The 20,914-nt window shown below is 44.7% G+C and overlaps 1 protein-coding gene across 1 annotated transcript in view; it reads left to right on the forward strand.

Annotated features, from left to right (window-relative positions):
• Nucleotides 1-20,914, forward strand: part of LOC149450557 (uncharacterized) — a 122,922-nt gene that overhangs the window by 64,542 nt on the left and 37,466 nt on the right. Inside the window, exon 4 of the mRNA XM_089691751.1 lies at nucleotides 13,009-13,985. Coding sequence (XP_089547877.1) covers nucleotides 13,009-13,985 — 977 coding nt within the window. The remainder of the gene's footprint in view (nucleotides 1-13,008; nucleotides 13,986-20,914) is intronic.

Consider the following 20,914-nt stretch of genomic DNA (forward strand, 5'->3'; position numbering starts at 1 on the left):
GTGTATTGTGTGAGTGCGAAGGAGGATACACTTAAGTTAATTTCAGGGCACAAAAAAGCAATAAATGACCCATTTATGTGTAAAAATATAAAAGCCGAGGTTGCAGCGAGTAAATAGATATCCAACATGTCAGACCTTAAGTTGACATGTTGGATACCTTTTGCCATGCATATATGTAGGGGTGGGTGCCTTAAAACTTTTCAAGGGGAGGAGTTATGTACTTAGGTGTAACTTTAATTCTTTACAATTAAAGAAAAACATTTTACTTAAGGGGAGAAAGTCATCTATGTGATGACATTTGATGAGAGGTTCTCTTTATTGAGACATCCAGGGTCTAAAAGACCCCAATGTCTCCCCTGTACTCCATTGGATGTAATGTAGTGCACATCGCATCGCATTACATTCTTTGCCGTCCTCGATGGTTGGGAAATCTGTCATAATGTCACTTCTGGGTCAGTACAAGAAGGGAGTGAACATCTCATCCGTCTCCTCTACCCTCCGGGACCCACTGAACCGGGTCCACAAATGGGCAAGCAGAGCCAGGGAAGCATAGTAGGTACAGGAGAGGTTCACACACACGGGGTGGCAGAGGCTGGCACCTGAAAGGAGAGCCCTGCGGCTTGCCCACAGCAGGGATAAAGATTAAAAACAATACTTGCCAGGTGGGGCTACAATACCTCTGGTGGGGCTCAGCCCCGCTGTTCTTCATGACTAAATCATGGACTAAATAAGGAAGTGCAGTACTTCTTGTGTTGGGAAGATGGCGATGAGTGATAGAGGGGGTGGGACCCTCGTCCTATAATCCCCTCATCACTGTCCCTCCTATAAAAGACAGTTCTGGTTGTTTCCTCACTCTCTGACCTCTGGTGGGGCTCAGCCCCGGTGTTCTTTATGATTAAATCATGGAGTAATAAGGAAGTGCAGTACTTCTTGTGTTGGGTAGATGGCGATGAGTGATAGAGGGGGTGGCAGCTCCCTCAGTCCTCTGCAATGCCTCCTCCGTCCTCCAGCACAGTGAGTACCTGCTCTCCTATTCCCCACTCTGACAGCCATGCAGAGGTTCCTGAACCCCCAGAACCATCGCTGAAAGAAATAACAGCAGTCCACACTCATGGCACATCGCTCACACAGCTTACTGTGGAATATAAACGCATGAAAGAGGACATTTTATTTATCCGCCATGATATGCACAAGATGACAGAGAGGGCGACCACCATTGAAGGCAGGGTGAGCACATTGGAGGATGAACTCCCTCCATTGTAACAAGATGTACATTCTAACACCATGAGAACATCTGAGCACCTGGCCAGATCAGAGGACCTGGAGAATCACCTACGTAGGAGCAACCTTCACCTGGTAGGCTTGCCTGAGAAAGCTGAGGGAAAGAATCCTGTGGGATTTATTGAGACTTGGTTACTGAATACATTCGGCAAAGATGACCTAACACCTTTTTTCTCAGTGGAAAGAGTCCATAGGGTCCCACCCCATCCTCCTCCAACGGGGCCCCTGACAGACCTTGTCTACTGAAACATTTACATTACAAGGATAGAGATGTCATCCTCCATCTTGCTAGACAACCACCTGCCATGGAAATACAAGGTGCAAAAATATCTATATTTCCAGATTTCTCAGCTAAAATCCAGCGTAAGTGAGCCAGATCTACTGATGTTAAATGCCGCCTACGTGTGATCCAAGTGTCTTACTCCATGCTTTATCCTGAGAAGCTACGAGTCATAACAGATGGCTCCGTACAATTCTATGACTCCCCTGCAGCAGCAGCTACCTGGCTGGATAGGAATGAAAGGTGCTTATGTCCAGCTCCAGTATGACTTATCCATTGCCCAGCGTTCCCAACTCAAATTTCTCCTTGTCTCTCCCTTAGTATGAAAGCGGAGTTCAGGGATGAGTAGATTGCCTGTTTTGCTTTAGTAACAGATGACTCTCATGGCTACACCCTTTGGAATGTCACATATAGTCCCTTTGCTTCCCCCTTCTGCTACCCTGCGGGGCGTTTTTGAGTTGACTCAGGTTTGCCCATGTTTTGGCCTAAGCTGGTATTTTTTTATATTTTTTTCACTTGCTATGCTGTCTCTGGACTGGAAAACATCCTACACCAATTATCGCCTACTGGAGTGTGAGAGGAGATCCAGCGTCTCTGGGTGTTCCCTATAATTGTATATATTGTGCTGACGATATCCCACCAAACACTTCCTTGGGACATGGAACACTACCCCTGAGGAATCACACTCCTAGTCTTCATAACCTCCTTCATAACTATGAGTAATCAAAAGGATATTGTCCTTTCTTGGAATGTCCATGGCCTGCATGACCCAAAGAAGAGAACGTCTGTCTCCATATTCCTCAGCCATCAAGACCCTTCCATTGTATGCCTTCAGGAGACTCACATGACTTTGGATGCTCTTCATCTTTTGAAACGCTCTGAGTTCCCCCTTCAGTTCCATGCTACACACTCTCAGTACTCTAGGGGCATGAGTATCATGGTTGTCAGAGGAGTACCTTTCATGGTTATCTCATCCAAAATAGATCCGTTGGGTCGTTATATATTTCTGTTATACAATTGGGACTCTCATTTATGTGTTCTTGCAAATATGTATGTACCTCCACCATTTCATATGGAGACGGTGAGATGTCTGTTTCAATTTATAGCCACCCATCCACAAACACCATTATTGGTAATGGGGGACATTAACACAGTTTTGGATACTTCCTTAGATCTCTTAAAAAATTCTCCCCACTTGGCCCTACAGGAGGCTAAAGATATGGGAGGCCCTGAGGTTCCCAATCCTTCTCTTTATTATATTGTGGCCCAGTTACAACACTTTCCAGCCTGGCAGGACAATCCACACCCAGACCCGGTCAGTTCACTTCTTCTAGGGATTGTGTCCACAGATCATTTAGTGGAATGCCTGGAAGCAGGCGAGTTCAAAGCCCTAGCACAGTTCCCCACTCTAGCACTGATTGAAAGAATTTGGAGCAAGGCCAAATATTATTTCCAATCTCAAGGTTTTACCACATTCATACGTATCCTTAATAACCAGAACTACCCGGAGCTTCTTAACCCCTTCCATACCGGGCACATTACCCCCTTCCTGCCCAGGCCAATTTTCAGGTTTCAGCGCTCTCACACTTTGAATGACAATTGCGCTGTCATACAACATTGTACCGAAACTAAAATATTATCATTTTCTTCACATAACTAGAACTTTCTTTTGGTGGTATTTAATCACCGCTGGGGTTTTTAATTTTTGCTAAATTAACAAAAAAAGACTGAAAATTTTGAAAAAAAAACATGTTTTTTTGTTTATGTTATAAAAGTTTGCAAATAAATAATTGTTCTTCATAAATTTAGGCCGCGATGTATTCTGCTACATGTCTTTGGTGAAAATAACCCAAATTAGTATTTACGATTTATTCTGTAGGAAAGTTATAGAGTTCACAAACTATGGGAGATATCTGAATATTGATCAATCCTGAAGTACTGACAGCCAATCTATTTTCTTGAGGTCCATGAATGTCAGAACAGTACAGATATCCCCCAAAGTCAGAACGGTACAGATATCCCCCAAAGTCAGAACGGTACAGATATCCCCCAAATGTTCGGATGGTACAGATATCCCCCAAATGTTGGGACGGTACAGATATTCCCCAAATGTTGGGACGGTACAGATATCTTCCAAATGTTGGGACGGTACAGCTATCCCACAAATGTCAGGACAGTACAGATATCCCCCAAATGTCAGGATGGTACAGATATCCCCCAAATGTCAGGACTGTACAGATATCCCCCAAATGTCAGGACAGTACAGATATCCCCCAAATGTCAGGACAGTACAGATATCCCCCAACTGTAAGGACAGTACAGATATCCCCCAAATGTCAGGACAGTACAGATATCCCCCAAATGTCAGGACAGTACAGATATCCCCCAAATGTCAGGACAGTACAGATATCCCCCAACTGTAAGGACAGTACAGATATCCCCCAAATGTCAGGACAGTACAGATATCCCCCAAATGTCAGGACAGTACAGATATCCCCCAAATGTCAGGACGGTACAGATATCCCCAACTGTAAGGACAGTACAGATATCCCCCAAATGTCAGGACAGTACAGATATCCCCCAAATGTCAGGATGGTACAGATATCCCCCAAATGTCAGGACGGTACAGATATCCCCCAAATGTCAGGACGGTACAGATATCCCCCAAATGTCAGGACGGTACAGATATCCCCCAAGTGTCAGGACGGTACAGATATCCCCCAAGTGTCAGGACGGTACAGATATCCCCCAAATGTCAGGACAGTGCAGATATCCCCCAAATGTCAGGACGGTACAGATATCCCCCAAATGTCAGGACAGTACAGATATCCCCCAAATGTCAGGACGGTACAGATATCCCCCAAATGTCAGGACGGTACAGATATCCCCCAAATGTCAGGAGAGTACAGATATCCCCCAAATGTCAGGACAGTACAGATATCCCCCAAATGTCAGGACGGTACAGATATCCCCCAAATGTCAGGACGGTACAGATATCCCCCAAATGTCAGGACGGGACAGATATCCCCCAAGTGTCAGGACAGTACAGATATCCCCCAAATGTCAGGACGGTACAGATATCCCCAACTGTAAGGACGGTACAGATATCCCCAACTGTAAGGACGGTACAGATATCCCCCAAATGTCAGGACGGTACAGATATCCCCCAAATGTCAAGACGGTAAAGATATCCCCCAAATGTCAGGACGGTAAAGATATCCCCCAAATGTCAGGACGGTACAGATATCCCCCAAATGTCAGGACGGTACAGATATCCCCCAAATGTCAGGACGGTACAGATATCCCCCAAATGTCAGGACGGGACAGATATCCCCCAAATGTCAGGACGGTAAAGATATCCCCCAAATGTCAGGACGGTACAGATATCCCCCAAATGTCAGGACGGTACAGATATCCCCCAAATGTCAGGACGGTACAGATATCCCCCAAATGTCAGGACGGGACAGATATCCCCCAAATGTCAGGACAGTACAGATATCCCCCAAATGTCAGGACGGGACAGATATCCCCCAAATGTCAGGACGGTACAGATATCCCCCAAATGTCAGGACGGTACAGATATCCCCCAAATGTCAGGACGGTACAGATATCCCCCCAAATGTCAGGACGGTACAGATATCCCCCCAAATGTCAGGACGGTACAGATATCCCCCCAAATGTCAGGACGGTACAGATATCCCCCCAAATGTCAGGACGGTACAGATATCCCCCAAATGTCAGGACGGTACAGATATCCCCAACTGTAAGGACGGTACAGATATCCCCCAAATGTCAGGACGGTACAGATATCCCCCAAATTACCTCTTTTTGCAAAGTAGACAGTCCGACGTATTTCATAAGAGGCATGGCGAGTTCTTTGAAGTTGTAACTTTTTTGTCATAAATTTCTGGAAAATGAAGAAATTAAAAAAAATGATTTTCACTATTTTTTTCACATCCTGTCACCAGTGCAGTACAGCGTCATCATATAACTGGCATGGTGGGGATCAGGGACACTGACTGGTGACAGCACAAAAAAAAAAATTAAAATTTTTTAAATTTTTTTTATTTTTGCCATATGGCATCCACCTGGAGGCACGAGCTGTTCGCCTGACCGCCATCTGGCTATAGGCCGGGTGGCAATGTGTTAAACTGGAGGGGATGATCTCAGTGGAAAGAGTGTCTTGAGTGGGGGAGGGGTGACAACACTAGGGGAGATAGTGTCCTCATAAGGGGAGGGGGAAGGGTGTCCCCAGTGCAGGAAAGGAGGGGGAGGGGTGTCTTAAGAGGAGGAAAAGAGGGGAATGGAGTATCTTCAGTGGAGAGGGTGTCTTTAGTGGGGGAGGGGTGCCCTCTGTGGAGGAGGGGAACAGGGTTTTTTTTTGTAAATTACATCAAGTTCCTAAAAAGATAACTGTCTTGTCTATGTAAAAAGATAACTTTAGCTGAATCTTAGAAAACAGCGTATTCTGAGGGGTCTAGGAGGTAAACTGACCCCAGCTTAGTTTGTGGACAGGGAGGAGTCCAGTGGTCTGTTTGTGGACAGGGAGGAGTCCAATGGTCTGTTTGTGGACAGGGAGGAGTCCAGTGGTCTGTTTGTGGACAGGGAGGAGTCCAGTGGTCTGTTTGTGGACAGGGAGGAGTCCAGTGGTCTGTTTGTGGACAGGGAGGAGTCCAGTGGTCTGTTTGTGGACAGGAAGGAGTCCAGTGGTCTGTTTACACAAGTCCTAAACAAAAGTTCCATTTTTCTCCCAGTTTCATTTCTCCAGAAGGAAGAACCTGCTCTGGCTGTACAGATCACACAGGTGGAGTCTACACTGCAGTCTGCATTGTCAGCCGAGCAGCTGAAGGAGTCCAACATCTAACCGTCTACTAATCAGGCGTACTCTTGGAGCACCACCTACACAAGACTCACCTCGTCCATCTAGACTGCTCACTAGAGCTTCTTCTACAGCCTCTGACCCATCACTTCCCTCCTCTGCTGGAGGCACTTTATTAGGATCTATAGAGGGACAACACTGGCTTCGTATTGTCCATCAGAATCAAGGAAACAGCAAAGATCCGGCCACAGGGGAGGTAGGAAACATCAACGCTGCAACAAGGGATCTCCCACTCATCCAACCATCCCAACAGATGATTCATCATCAACAGAAATAGACGGAATTGTCACCTTCTCCTCAGCTGGACTGACATCGGGTAAGATGGACCTTCTGGGGAAAGGTTTGGGCTTCAGCCCTAAAGGTATCAGGAAGACGTTGTTGGCTCAGGACTTGTATAGATGTCTCAGGAATATTAGATTGAAGGGACATTATTCTTGGAGAGGTGATATTGAGGAACCATCTGTAGTCACACCACTGAGTAGGTCTGTCTGAGGTTTACAGACAAAATGGAAGTTTCCACCACCCACTACATATGCAGCAGCAGAAATGTTCCTTCATTTGGATGATAAAGATGGTGACGTATGACAGTCTATAATCAGGAACTCTGGGGTCATATCCTAATAATGGGACCATTGAGGAGAAAGGTGCATTGCCATCATTAGCAGCAAGGGGAGATATAACATTGAAGCCAGCTGATAAGGGGGGATGGGTGGTCATTATGGACACAGCATGTGATGACAATGAGACACTGGAGAGAGCAAAGTCTGGTGCAGCTCTGCATAGGAACCAATCAGCTATGTCAAAGCTTAATTGAACAAGCTGAAGTCAGAACCTGATTGGCTCCCATGCACAGCTGCCCCAGATTTTGCACACTCCAGTTTTAGTAAATCAGCCCCATTGTGTCCATCTGAGATGGTTTGTGCCAGATCCCGGGTTGTGAGTTCCATTCAGTACAATGTCTTTGGGTTCTCTTGCTAGTTGACTGCCCCCTTGTTAGTTGAGGTGTTTGTAGTCATAGAGGTGTTGGGTCATGATGGAATGATGTTGTGTCAGGTGAATGGTAGGCTCTGACCTGGTTTTATCTGCCAGCTCTGTGTTGATTCGCTGAGTTTTCTATTGTTTGTTATGTCCATCCTTGGAATTAGGGAGGACAGTATGATGTTGGAGTGAGGACATTTTTGTTGTGCGGTCTCTGTTAGTTGTAATAGTTTATTCTCAGAGGCTTCCTTTTGTCCCTGGAGGATGTTTGGGTCGGTGTGTATGATGATACGTTTGGGTCGGTGTGTATGATGATATGTTTGGGTCGGTGTGTATGATGATATGTTTGGGGTCGGTGTGTATGATGATATGTTTGGGTCGGTGTGTATGATGATACGTTTGGGTCGGTGTGTATGATGATATGTTTGGGTCGGTGTGTATGATGATATGTTTGGGTCGGTGTGTATGATGATACGTTTGGGTCGGTGTGTATGATGATATGTTTGGGTCGGTGTGTATGATGATACGTTTGGGTCGGTGTGTATGATGATACGTTTGGGTCGGTGTGTATGATGATATGTTTGGGTCGGTGTGTATGATGATATGTTTGGGTCGGTGTGTATGATGATATGTTTGGGTCGGTGTGTATGATGATATGTTTGGGTCGGTGTGTATGATGATATGTTTGGGTCGGTGTGTATGATGATATGTTTGGGTCGGTGTGTATGATGATATGTTTGGGTCGGTGTGTATGATGATATGTTTGGGTCGGTGTGTATGATGATATGTTTGGGTCGGTGTGTATGATATGTTTGGGTCGGTGTGTATGATGATATGTTTGGGTCGGTGTGTATGATGATATGTTTGGGTCGGTGTGTATGATGATATGTTTGGGTCGGTGTGTATGATGATACGTTTGGGTCGGTGTGTATGATGATACGTTTGGGGTCGGTGTGTATGATGATACGTTTGGGTCGGTGTGTATGATGATATGTTTGGGGTCGGTGTGTATGATGATACGTTTGGGTCGGTGTGTATGATGATACGTTTGGGTCGGTGTGTATGATATGTTTGGGTCGGTGTGTATGATGATATGTTTGGGTCGGTGTGTATGATGATATGTTTGGGTCGGTGTGTATGATGATACGTTTGGGTCGGTGTGTATGATGATATGTTTGGGTCGGTGTGTATGATGATATGTTTGGGTCGGTGTGTATGATGATACGTTTGGGTCGGTGTGTATGATGATACGTTTGGGTCGGTGTGTATGATGATATGTTTGGGTCGGTGTGTATGATGATATGTTTGGGTCGGTGTGTATGATGATACGTTTGGGTCGGTGTGTATGATGATATGTTTGGGGTCGGTGTGTATGATGATACGTTTGGGTCGGTGTGTATGATGATACGTTTGGGTCGGTGTGTATGATGATACGTTTGGGTCGGTGTGTATGATGATATGTTTGGGTCGGTGTGTATGATGATATGTTTGGGGTCGGTGTGTATGATGATATGTTTGGGTCGGTGTGTATGATGATACGTTGGGGTCGGTGTGTATGATGATACGTTTGGGTCGGTGTGTATGATGATATGTTTGGGTCGGTGTGTATGATGATACGTTTGGGTCGGTGTGTATGATGATATGTTTGGGTCGGTGTGTATGATGATATGTTTGGGTCGGTGTGTATGATGATACGTTTGGGTCGGTGTGTATGATGATATGTTTGGGTCGGTGTGTATGATGATATGTTTGGGTCTGTGTGTATGATGATATGTTTGGGTCGGTGTGTATGATGATACGTTTGGGTCGGTGTGTATGATGATATGTTTGGGTCGCTGTGTATGATGATATGTTTGGGTCGGTGTGTATGATGATATGTTTGGGTCTGTGTGTATGATGATATGTTTGGGTCGGTGTGTATGATGATATGTTTGGGTCGGTGTGTATGATGATATGTTTGGGTCGGTGTGTATGATGATATGTTTGGGTCGGTGTGTATGATATGTTTGGGTCGGTGTGTATGATGATATGTTTGGGTCGGTGTGTATGATGATATGTTTGGGTCGGTGTGTATGATGATATGTTTGGGTCGGTGTGTATGATGATATGTTTGGGTCGGTGTGTATGATGATACGTTTGGGTCTGTGTGTATGATGATATGTTTGGGTCGGTGTGTATGATGATATGTTTGGGTCGGTGTGTATGATGATATGTTTGGGTCGGTGTGTATGATGATACGTTTGGGTCGGTGTGTATGATGATATGTTTGGGGTTGGTGAAATACGGATCATTGATGACTCCTATCGCTTGTTCAGTTGTTGGACTTGAATTTTGTTGTCTCTTGTTCCTGGGAAGAGCCGTTTGGTGTTTAGATATTTCCCATTGGAGTCTATTAATAACAATAAGAATCCGGAGTTTGTTGGCTGTTCTTGTGGTTTGATGACTGTTTGTTTGTAGGGATGGGCTTCATGTTCCAGTTGAACCTAAGTTTGATTTGAACATGGGCCGTTCGTGTGTTCAGCAAACACAAACAGTATGGGCATTCAGTGGGCTGTTTGCTCACCGTGCCCCACAATGCACTGCGCCCTGATAGTGCATTGTGATAGGACAAAGCAATGCACCTAACCACAAGTCAGGTGTAATACTTTGACCAATCACAGTGCGTGGTGATGTCACAAGGGGGCGGGGTATATAAAAACTGTTGTCACAGGTGCAGCTGTCAGACAGCTAGGAGCCAGCATAGCAAGCAGAGCTTTTTTCCCCTTTTTTGGGTAGCGATGGTGGTGGCAGGATCGTGATTGACGTTGGATCTACTTTGGGGGACATTTTTTAAAATGTTTATTTTCAATAAAGGACTTGTTAAAGACTGTCTCCTGTCATTTTCTACACTTTTTTTGTGAATGGGTAGCAGTACCATATACCGCCTACTCATTTACATAGGCGGGGGGGCCAGGATCTTTGGGCCCCCTTGTTAAAGGGGACTTCCAGATTCCAATAAGCCCCCCAGGTTACAGACCCCCACAACCACAGGCTACGGTTGTGGGAAAGAGGCCCTTGTCCCCATCAATATGTGGACAAGGTGCTTTGGGGGGCTCCCGACCCAAGGCATCCCACCATGTTGCAGGCATGTGGCCTGGTATGGTTCAGGAGAGGGGGTGCTCACCTCCTGATATGGATTTTTGGGGGACCCCCATGCCATTTATAAAAATATTATTGGCATAGAGGGTTCCTCTCAAAATCCATACCAGTCTCGAAGTGCTTGGTGTGGATGAGAGGGGGACAACAAGCTGTTTTTTTTTTAATTGCTGGGCAATCCTGACAATTCTTTTGACATTCAGCTGTCGGCAGGAAACCCCACTGACACCAGGAACATGAATGAATGTCTCACTACTAAAATACCGCGTGACTTCATCATAGAACTCATGCCGGATGTTAGTAACTGAGCGGGATCTTCATACTCAGATGCGGTAAGACACCTCTCAGTCCTTCGTGTTCGACATTCACTGTAGAACATTCTGTAGGTTCAGATGTTTGACCGCGACCTGAACAGGGGGGGTGTTCGGCCATCACTATTTGTGGTCTCAGGATTAGTAGAGTTGTCTTGGCTATTGCTGGTCTTTGTCTTGTTACATTTCGGAAGCTGATTGGTCTCACCGGTCTGTTGTTCCTTGATGGGTACTTTGTATAAATCATCCTCTTTGATTCTCTTTCCTGATTGTTGAGCTCCATTTGTATCTTTGGTGTCATTATCTCTTCCCTCAGTTGAGGGTTTTCTTGGTGTAATTGTTACATTTTAGACTGAATTTCTAGGATAGATCTTTGGGGGTATTTTTAGTGTTTTTAGCTCTTCTCTCAGCTGCTCATTTACATTTTCTCACCTTCTTTTAATTGAACAAAGTCTCTCCCTAGTAGAGATTAAGCTTGTAATTTTTGGATTCTTAGATTTACTTTCTGAACGAACCTGCAAATCGAATCCAAGCATTCTGGTTATCAACTCATACTCCCACCAGGCATGGATTGAGCAGGTGAACCCCATAATAATACATGAAAACCTAACTTCTCCTAGGAGACTTATGGCTCTCTGGCAGAACTGGCTGGATACTCCGGTACTCACTCCCCATACTTCATTTGTCATAGGTTTTTATAGGTTTAACTTTTTTAGGCCCCTAAAAATGGACCCGGCCAACTGTACCCTACTAAATGGTGACTACATTGGAGGCCGATACTTGGTGTATGATCCTGTAGACACAGGCCTACTTGAACGGTGTCAGCTCTCTATGTATGTACTGGGGAGAGTTACTTGCCATGTACAGGTGAATTGTTCTACGTTGCTTCTTTTTTCTCTTTTCGTTTGTTTATAGAAAGTAACAGTGACACCAGAGACAAAGCAAGTTATTGTTCTGTATGATCTGTAACATTGCCACAACTGCTTATACATTAGAATGTATGACTCCATTGTCTGGGCTGGATGTTGGATATACTGTGTGCACTTAAAAAAAATTTTCTTAAATACTATTTAATTTAATAAAAAAATATAATACACACATATATATACACACAATGATGTACATATGCTTTCTATATATATCTGGATCTGGCTCTCTAGGTTATTTCATGTGGCCCTTGCACCTCTCCTGCAGGTACCCCCTTGTCTCCTCCCCCACCTTGTCTCAGCAGTCGGCAGCAGAGAAGAGAATGGAACTCCTCTGCTAAATCCTGCACCTCTCAGTGAAGCTGCAGCATCCCCTCATCTTCACCTCCCTTGGTCTCAGCATTCAGCAGACTCTGGTAATTGACTCCACTCCTCCTCTGGTCCTCCTCCAGACCCTGCACTTTCTGCTTTCCAGCTCTGCCCCCAAAGGAGGTGCACGGTGATGTTAGGGTGGGTGTGGGGTTCTTGGCATCTGATGTAATGGGGGGGTGAGGTGCTCTGGAGATCTAGTCTTACAGTTACAACTGGCCCTTTGAGGACAACCATAATGCTGACACAGCCTGCGATGATATATAAGATATATTTATTAATGATCATTAAAAATAAAAAACAACTTTAGCCCTTTTATATAGAATTCTGATTTTTATTTTTTATTTTTTGTACAGGTGGATTGACGAATCACGTTTTTGGTCATGCTGGTCTTTGTGAATACAACTCAGTCACATGGGAAACCAAACGTCTGGGTGTTGTAATTGACTGAAAGTTTTTATTGCAGTTCACTGGAGGAGTCACACAGGACACAAGTCATATCCGTGTTCTAAATGTCATAAGTGCTTTGGGTCCTCTTCAACACTGATCCAACCTCAGAGGATAACAAGAGAAAAGACATTTCAGTGTTCTGGAAGTGACAATTGCTTTACAGTAAAGTCCAACCCATGTATACATAAGAGGAGTCATTTCAAGCTATTTCTTGTTTGGAACGTGACAAAGATTTTACAATGGAGGCAAAACATATCACACACCAGAAGGTTCACACTGGAGAGAAGCCATATCAGTGTTCTGAATGTGACAAAGCTTTTACATGTATGTCACATCTTATCAGACACCAGAGGATGCACACTGGAGAGAAGACATATCAGTGTTCTGAATGTGACAAAGCTTTTACATGGAAGTCACAGCTTATCATACACCAGAGGATTCACACTGGAGAGAAGTCATATCAGTGTTCTGAATGTGAAAAAGCTTTTACATGTATGTCACATCTTATCATACACCAGAGGAGGCACACTGGAGAGAAGCCATATCAATGTTCTGAATGTGACACAGCTTTTACACATAAGTCATATCTTATCATACACCAGAGGATTCACACTGGAGAGAAACCACATCAGTGTTCTGAATGTGACAAAGCTTTTACAAAGAGGTCACATCTTATCAGACACAAGAGGATTCACACTGGAGAGAAGTCATATCAGTGTTCTGAATGTGAAAAAGCTTTTACACAGAAGTCACATCTTATCATACACCAGAGGAGGCACACTGGAGAGAAACCATATCAATGTTCTGAATGTGACAAAGCTTTTTTAACTAAGCGCGAGCTTATCATACACCAGAGGGTTCACACTGGAGAGAAGTCATATCAGTGTTCTGAATGTGGCAAAGCTTTTACACATAAGTCAGATCTTATCACACACCAGAGGATCCACACTGGAGAGAAACCACATCAGTGTCCTGAATGTGACAAAGCTTTTACACAGACGTCAGCTCTTATAGCACACCAGAGGGTGCACACTGGAGAGAAGCCATATCAATGTTCTGAATGTGGCAAAGCTTTTACATGGAAGTCATATCTTATCATACACCAGAGGATCCACACTGGAGAGAAACCATATCAATGTTCTGAATGTGACAAAGCTTTTACACAGAAGTCAGATCTCATAGCACACCAAAGGGTCCACACTGGAGAGAAACCACATCAGTGTTCTGAATGTGGCAAAGCTTTTACAGGTAATGCCGGGCTAAGCTATCACCAGAGGATTCACAAGCTTGAGCTGCATAAAGGAAACTCCAGAAGAAGTGGCAATATTAAAGACGTTGCAGCTGTCCCATTGGGCTCACAGGCCCAATGTCTTCCCACAAACTAGGGAAGACATGATGCTACTTTAAAAAAAAAAAAAAAACTTTGAACAAACAGGACTCTAATGATCGGATTCATTGGGTTTAGTGCTTATGTCCATCAGAAACACACCTAGAAGGCCTGTGAATATTTTACCTTTGGACATTTTTAAAGATAAGCAGCAATGACTGAACTGTATTCCTCATCATTCTCATCTTTATCCTTTTTTATGGAGCATTGACTGAACATGTAATGCATTTTCATCATTCACTAACTGAGCTATGTTCCCATGTGTTTTCTTCATTGCCAGAATCTGACCAACCAATACATGACCAACAATGCCTCAGTACCAGAGTCTAGGATGGGGTCCAATGGCTTTAGGTTATGTTGCCCCTCCCCCTCACATCTGTAAGGGTAAGCCTCAATTTCTCCCAATATTCCCCTGGCCTTTCAGTGAGAAGAAACATTTTCTCTGGATTGGAGATGCTTTATGCAGTGACCCCTTCATAGACGGGATGGGGAAATCTAAGATAAGTAAGATGAAATTGTGTACTGGAGTCATGGATCAGATAACCAATGACACCATTGATGTTATAAGCAGAGCTGACAGCAGAAGTGGCTCCACCATCTAGGGTGGTGTCACAGAACTGCTTGGCAGCTTACTATCTCTTGGAAGACCAAAGTGGAGTCTACAAACTGATGTCAGATGGAGAGTGTTGTACATTTATATTAGATCATGAGGATCTCAGAAGGGGATATCTACACAAGGTAAAGGAGTTCCAACAGGAACCTGGGTGGGAGGAGGTGGGATCCAACGTTTTGGGTGGGTTTAGTTGGAACCTGGTTGAGTAATATGGTGGGTTTGCTTCTTAAGCCATTAGTTGCTACCATAGTTTTGATTTTGAAATGTTATATATTGCTTTATTTTCTTTCACTGCCAGAGTTTATTTTGCTTTTTTTAAAGTTAAATTCACATTTTAGGCCTTATGATTAGATAAAACCCCAAACATTTATTTTACTTTCTGAAAGCAGAGACTCTGGAGAATATAATGGTGGTAGTTGCCATTTTTTATGCCCCAGAACATTAGCACAGCTGTTTATCAAATACATATTTCCTGTAAAAAACACTAAAGATAATGTTAGTGCACAAAGAACACAATATATGACCCAATTTGTTTGGTGAAATATAAAATATGGGGTTGGCATCAAGTATATAGATACCAAACATGTCAAACTTTACAAATTGTGTGTACTTGTGAAATGGTGACAAACTTCAGTACCAAAAATTGTTCAAAGATGACGCTTTAAGAGCCTTTATAGGTTATCAGTTCAGATAGTTATCCGTGAACGATGGCTTCAGAATGATTGTTCTCACTCTCGCTTGTGCAATGATATGTAAAATGTGTCGTGTGATTTGTTTTGTGGGTTTTTATTTTTATAGTGTTACTTTAATTTTTTTCAACTCTTTTGCGCTTAGCATGACTTCTATCAGAAGGGGGGTTGGTACAAATTTGTGGTCACAGGTCCTCTTTAAAGAGACATCAGAACATTATTAGACCCCCAATGTCACCTCTGTACCCCAAAAAAGATGGTCAAGCACAGATCATGCCTAATCAGCTCCTTCCCAAACCATAGTGACTGGAGAATGACAGCACTGAAACCAGAAATGACATAATCTCCCACCTCCCACATCCATTCACTGAAGGGGAGATCAGAGATCAGATGTTTGCTGATCTCCTTCTGCTCTCACCACTGACACCCACCATGCCTGTCTTGGGCTTGCAGGAAGGACAGTTGAGCCCGGTATACATGGTGGGGGGAGGACCTTCAGTGCGGCTGAATCACTTCCACCAGAAATCTGACAGTTGGCATAACAAATGTAGACAACCCCCGGGTGCTATAGCTATAAGGCCGTGCTGCTGCTGATGGAAACCTTACGTTGGCCGGAGTGAAAGGGTTCCACTAATGTCCATCTGCCAAATCTGTATCTGAGGAGACCATAGAAGCTGCATTAGAAAGAAATGTGAGCATGGCTTCAGTCAGGCGATGGTCCTGGTGGTCATGGTCTTGTTCTCCTTCAGGTCCTCTCACCTTGTAGATGGTGACATGGACTTGTGTGGGAATGAGCAGGAGGGGCTCGGGGTTCTCTTGTACCCAATCAGCTTGTTGTGGATAAAAGATGAAAGTGTCTTCTGGGAATTTACAGGGATTTGGATGTTTAGAGGGATACATAAGTGGGCGTGGCTTGTGTTAATGAGGGGTGTGTCATATGTTAATCAGTTTTTTAGAATAGATTATATAAATGGTATAAATAAATCAACAATTTATCTCTTTTCTTCTGTTGTTAAAGTGTCACATTTAATAAAGTTGAATTATAATTTCACCGCACAATACCGTGGTCTGGGTTCTTCTACAACACATCCCCCCAAAAATGTCCTCTTCCAGTTATAGGGGTCTGGTGGAATGGGACACCAGCTGATTGTGTCTCTTAGGCCCCTTGTACATGGGGGGGTCCAGCCCCTGTGGGTGCAATGCTGGCATTATAATACACCTGGTAGGCACAGGTACAGTGTCCAGCCCCGCTGCCTGCAGCCTGTCAAAGTCTACACTACAGCTGGATGGGGCTCAATGCTGCACCACGTTTACCTCGTGTTTAGGGGGCTCCGTGTTCAGGGAGAAATGACCGCCATCCTGATCAGACGAAGCATAAAGAATAATGCTACCACCTCCCCCTCACTCCCCCTCTCTGTTGGGGTCCCTTAAGCCTCCATCCTCGGCCAAGGGAGGAGGTGTAGATGGAGAAGAGAAGGGGTCCAACTCATACACTCTCACGGCTCCAACTACCACCTCTATGCCGACGAAACACAAATCTATCTCTCTACCCCTCACCTCACCCCCTCAGTCTCCGCCCAAATCACACACCTACTGAGCGACATATCAGACTGGATGTCGCTCCACTTCCTTAAACTGAACCTCTCCAAAACCGAGTTTCTTGTCTTCCCCCCAGCCCGGACACCACCCCCCATTGACTTCTCTATCACATCCAACAACTCCACCATAAAACCCGCCCCGCAGGCCAGAGTACTTGGTGTCATTCTGGACTCCAACCTATCCTTCCAGCCCCAAGTCCAATCTTTAACAAACTCATGCAGACTCCACCTCCGCAACATCGCCAAAATCCGCACGTTCCTAACCCCAGAAACCACTAAACAGCTCATCCACTCCCTCATCATATCACGACTCGACTACTGCAACTCCCTCCTCACTGGCCTGCCTCGCCGCTGGCTATCCCCGCTTCAGTCCATCCTGAACACGGCTGCCAGACTCATTCACCTTTCCAACCGCTCCGTTTCCGCCACCCCCCTCTGCCAATCCCTCCACTGGCTTCTGATTGCACAACGGATGAAATTCAAAATTCTTACACTGACATACAAAGCTGTCCACCATACTGCCCCGAACTACATCACTGACCTAATATCCAAGTACCGCCCAACACGCACACTCCGCTCCTCACAAGACCTCCTTCTCTCTAGTTCCCTGGTCTCCTCCTCCCATGCCTGCCTCCAGGACACACTAGAGGATAAATTGTTAGTAGTTCTGATGTTTTATGATTTTTATTATTTTACACAATATTAGTGCAATGATTTATGAAAGGTACAATTTCAGTTAAAAACACAGTAAAGTTAATTTCTGGAACATAAATGTCATTTATTATCTAAGGTTTCAGTAAAATATAAAAGATACATTTCCCCGCACTGAATATAATGGGATCCCACATAACAGTCGCTGTTCATATTCAGAATTCCTTTCTTACAATGGGATCTTGTGTCCGGATAAATTCTTTTATAGATCCCTTGTGACATTGTGTTCTCATTGTAAAATCCTAGATTTGTAAATCTGTCGCTGATATTTATAATGGTTTTGTCCAGAAAAAGAATGGAGTGATGTGGAGAGATGGAAACATATGTATAGATGAAAGATTGGTCTGTTGACTCCCCAGAGCTCCTTTCCATGAGAGATGTTTGTTTCCCCCCCCCAGAGCTGAACAATGGTACGTTCCTGAATGGCCAGGCTGCTGGTTTGTTGAATCCAGAGTCTACATACAAGATGCCTCCACAGTGTACATTGATGGGGCTGGGAAGGCTGGTACATGTTGTTCATTTGCTCCGGGTGCAGGAGATAGGACAGAATCCCATTGTTGCCGGGTGTCCTCGCTTTCCTCAATTCTGTACTCACTTCATTTACAAAAGCAAACTTTGTGAGTGGAGAAGGTGATTGTATCCGGCTGGAGCTCAGACCTGACAGGGACTCGGGATTTTGGGCCTCTTATGTCTAAGACAAATATAGTCTGAGTTGGAGAGAAGATAAAATATCATTTCTTCTCAGAGACATTCTGAGGGGTTTTCCACAATTTGTAATTGCTGACAATTCTTTTGTGGACATTCAGCTGTCAGTGGGGAAACCTGCCGACAGATGAGGAGTCATCGGTTAGGGGTGTGACCGCCTGATTTCCGGCCAATCATTAACAACCAGATATATTTCACACAGAATTCAGATCAGTCCATCAATTGTCAACAGATGAGAATTCAGAGAAAGCTCCACCCTCATTCCTTCTCCACCAATCAAGGATCTCACTCCAGTTAGCCAGTCACCATGGGCATGATTTCCTTGACATCCATCATTGGTGTCAGTGAGATAAAAATAAGCCCCATTGTTGGTGTCAGTGAGATAAAATAAGCCCCATTGTTGGTGTCAGTGAGATAAAATAAGCCCCATTGTTGGTGTCCGTGAGAACAAAGTGTACCCCCAGCCCAGCATTGGTGGTCAGTGGTGGTACCACCCTCCCGCTGCCTCTCTGCTGATGTCAGAATTATACTTTCACTGTAGGAAAGGAGATGCCGGCTCCCAGCAGTCGGGTATAATTGCAGTGCCTGGTGATGGAACCCAGAGAGTGTTCCGGAGTCATCACCTCACTGCCACTCTGAAGAGTCCTGGAACCTGCCAGACATGGACATGAACATTGGAGAACACTTGGAAACAACAACAAGGTTCAAACTATGAGACATTTCTTAGAGCTGCAGTTCCTCTGAGTTCCACCAGGTGGTGATCTCCCTTCTATCCAGACAGGAAGTGATGTCAGGTACAGACGGGAAGTGATGTCAGGTACAGATGGGAAGGGATGTCAGGTACAGACCGGAAGCTCTGGGTGAGAGGTGAGTTGGGAGGAAGTAGAGAGGAGACATTGCCACCTGATGCTGGCTGCTGGGAAGGTATATAATCCCCCCGTAGTTTTCATCAGTGCCTCAGTGGTCTGCCTGTGAGCCTCTTCCCTGCTGGATCCTGTATCTTGTATACTTTTCCCTGATTCTGGTTTCCTGCATCCTGTTCCCCCATCTCTGCTCCCCTGATTCCCAGTCCCAGTCCTGGGTCTGCCCGGTGTATGTCAGCTTCCCTCCATTTGTACACAGTGTATTATAGTCAGGTTGTTGGGTTGGTTATTTGCTGTCACATTTATTTGTCACTTTTGCTTTGTCTATGGTCTGTGGGTGTCAGAGGGTGTCGTGTCCATTAGTAAATGAGACTTAAAGCTATTGTAAAGACAACATTGTGTTTCTTTTAAAACAAACAATGGCCCCTGCTTCTGTCTCAGCCAATGAGGAGGGAGAATCCCCAGACTGCCAAGGATCTTGTGCACATCGCTGGATCAGGATGGGGCTCAAGGGAGTATCGGGGGGGTTGCTGCACAGAGGACTGTATATCACAAAATCCTGACCAATGTACTATGCATGCTGGGCAGTATATGACATACTCCTGACCACTGCGCTCTGTACACAGGCCTAAGATATAATCCTGACCACTGCACTCTGTACATAGGACTGTATATGATATACTCCTGAATACTGCACTCTGTACACAGGCCTAAGATATAAACCTGACCACTACACTCTGTACACAGAGCTGTATATGATATACTCCTTACCACTGCACTCTACACAGAGCTGTATATGACCTGTTCCTGACCAGTGTACTCTGTACAAAGACCTAAGATATACTCATGACCACTGCACTCTGTACACAGAGCTGTATATTATATGCTCCTGCCCACTGCACTCTGTATGATGGGCTGTATGCGACATGCTCCTGACCAATGCACTCTTTTTGCTGAGGCTGTATAAGACATGATCTTACCCACTGTGCGCTGTACATCACATACTACATCTGACTACTTCACTCTGTATATCATATACTCCTGACCACTACATTCTGTATTCTGGGATGGAAATCACATACTTCTGACCACTACACTCTGTACTCTGGGATGGAAATCACATACTCCTGACCACTGCACTCTGGGATGGAAATCACATACTCCTGACCACTACACTCTATACTCTGGGATGGAAATCACATACTCCTGACCACTACATTCTGTACTCTGGGATGTAAATCACATACTCCTGACCACTACACTCTATACTCTGGGATGGAAATCACATACTCCTGACCACTACACTCTGTACTCTGGGATGTAAATCACATACTCCTAACCACTACACTCTGTAATATGGGATGTAAATCACATACTCCTGACCACTGCACTCTGTACTCTGGGATGGAAATCACATACTCCTGACCACTGCACTCTGTACTCTGGGATGGAAATCACATACTCCTGACCACTACACTCTGTACTCTGGGATGGAAATCACATACTCCTGACCACTGCACTCTGTACTCTGGGATGGAAATCACATACTCCTGACCACTACACTCTGTACTCTGGGATGTAACTCCTGACCACTGCACGTTGTTTGCAGGGCTGTATGAAGTAGTCTCCTGACCCCTGCACTCTGGGCCATTATTTATGGTGAACCAGAAACTGGATGACCTGTAAAGGCTTGTAAAGTGTCTTCTGTGAGAAATGTTTGGGCCCCAAAGATCCCCATC

The sequence above is a fragment of the Staurois parvus genome, unplaced genomic scaffold (genome assembly GCF_062004578.1).
Source record: "Staurois parvus isolate SC_StPar_1 unplaced genomic scaffold, SC_StPar_1.0 ptg000571l, whole genome shotgun sequence".
Taxonomy (NCBI): Eukaryota; Metazoa; Chordata; class Amphibia; order Anura; family Ranidae; genus Staurois; species Staurois parvus.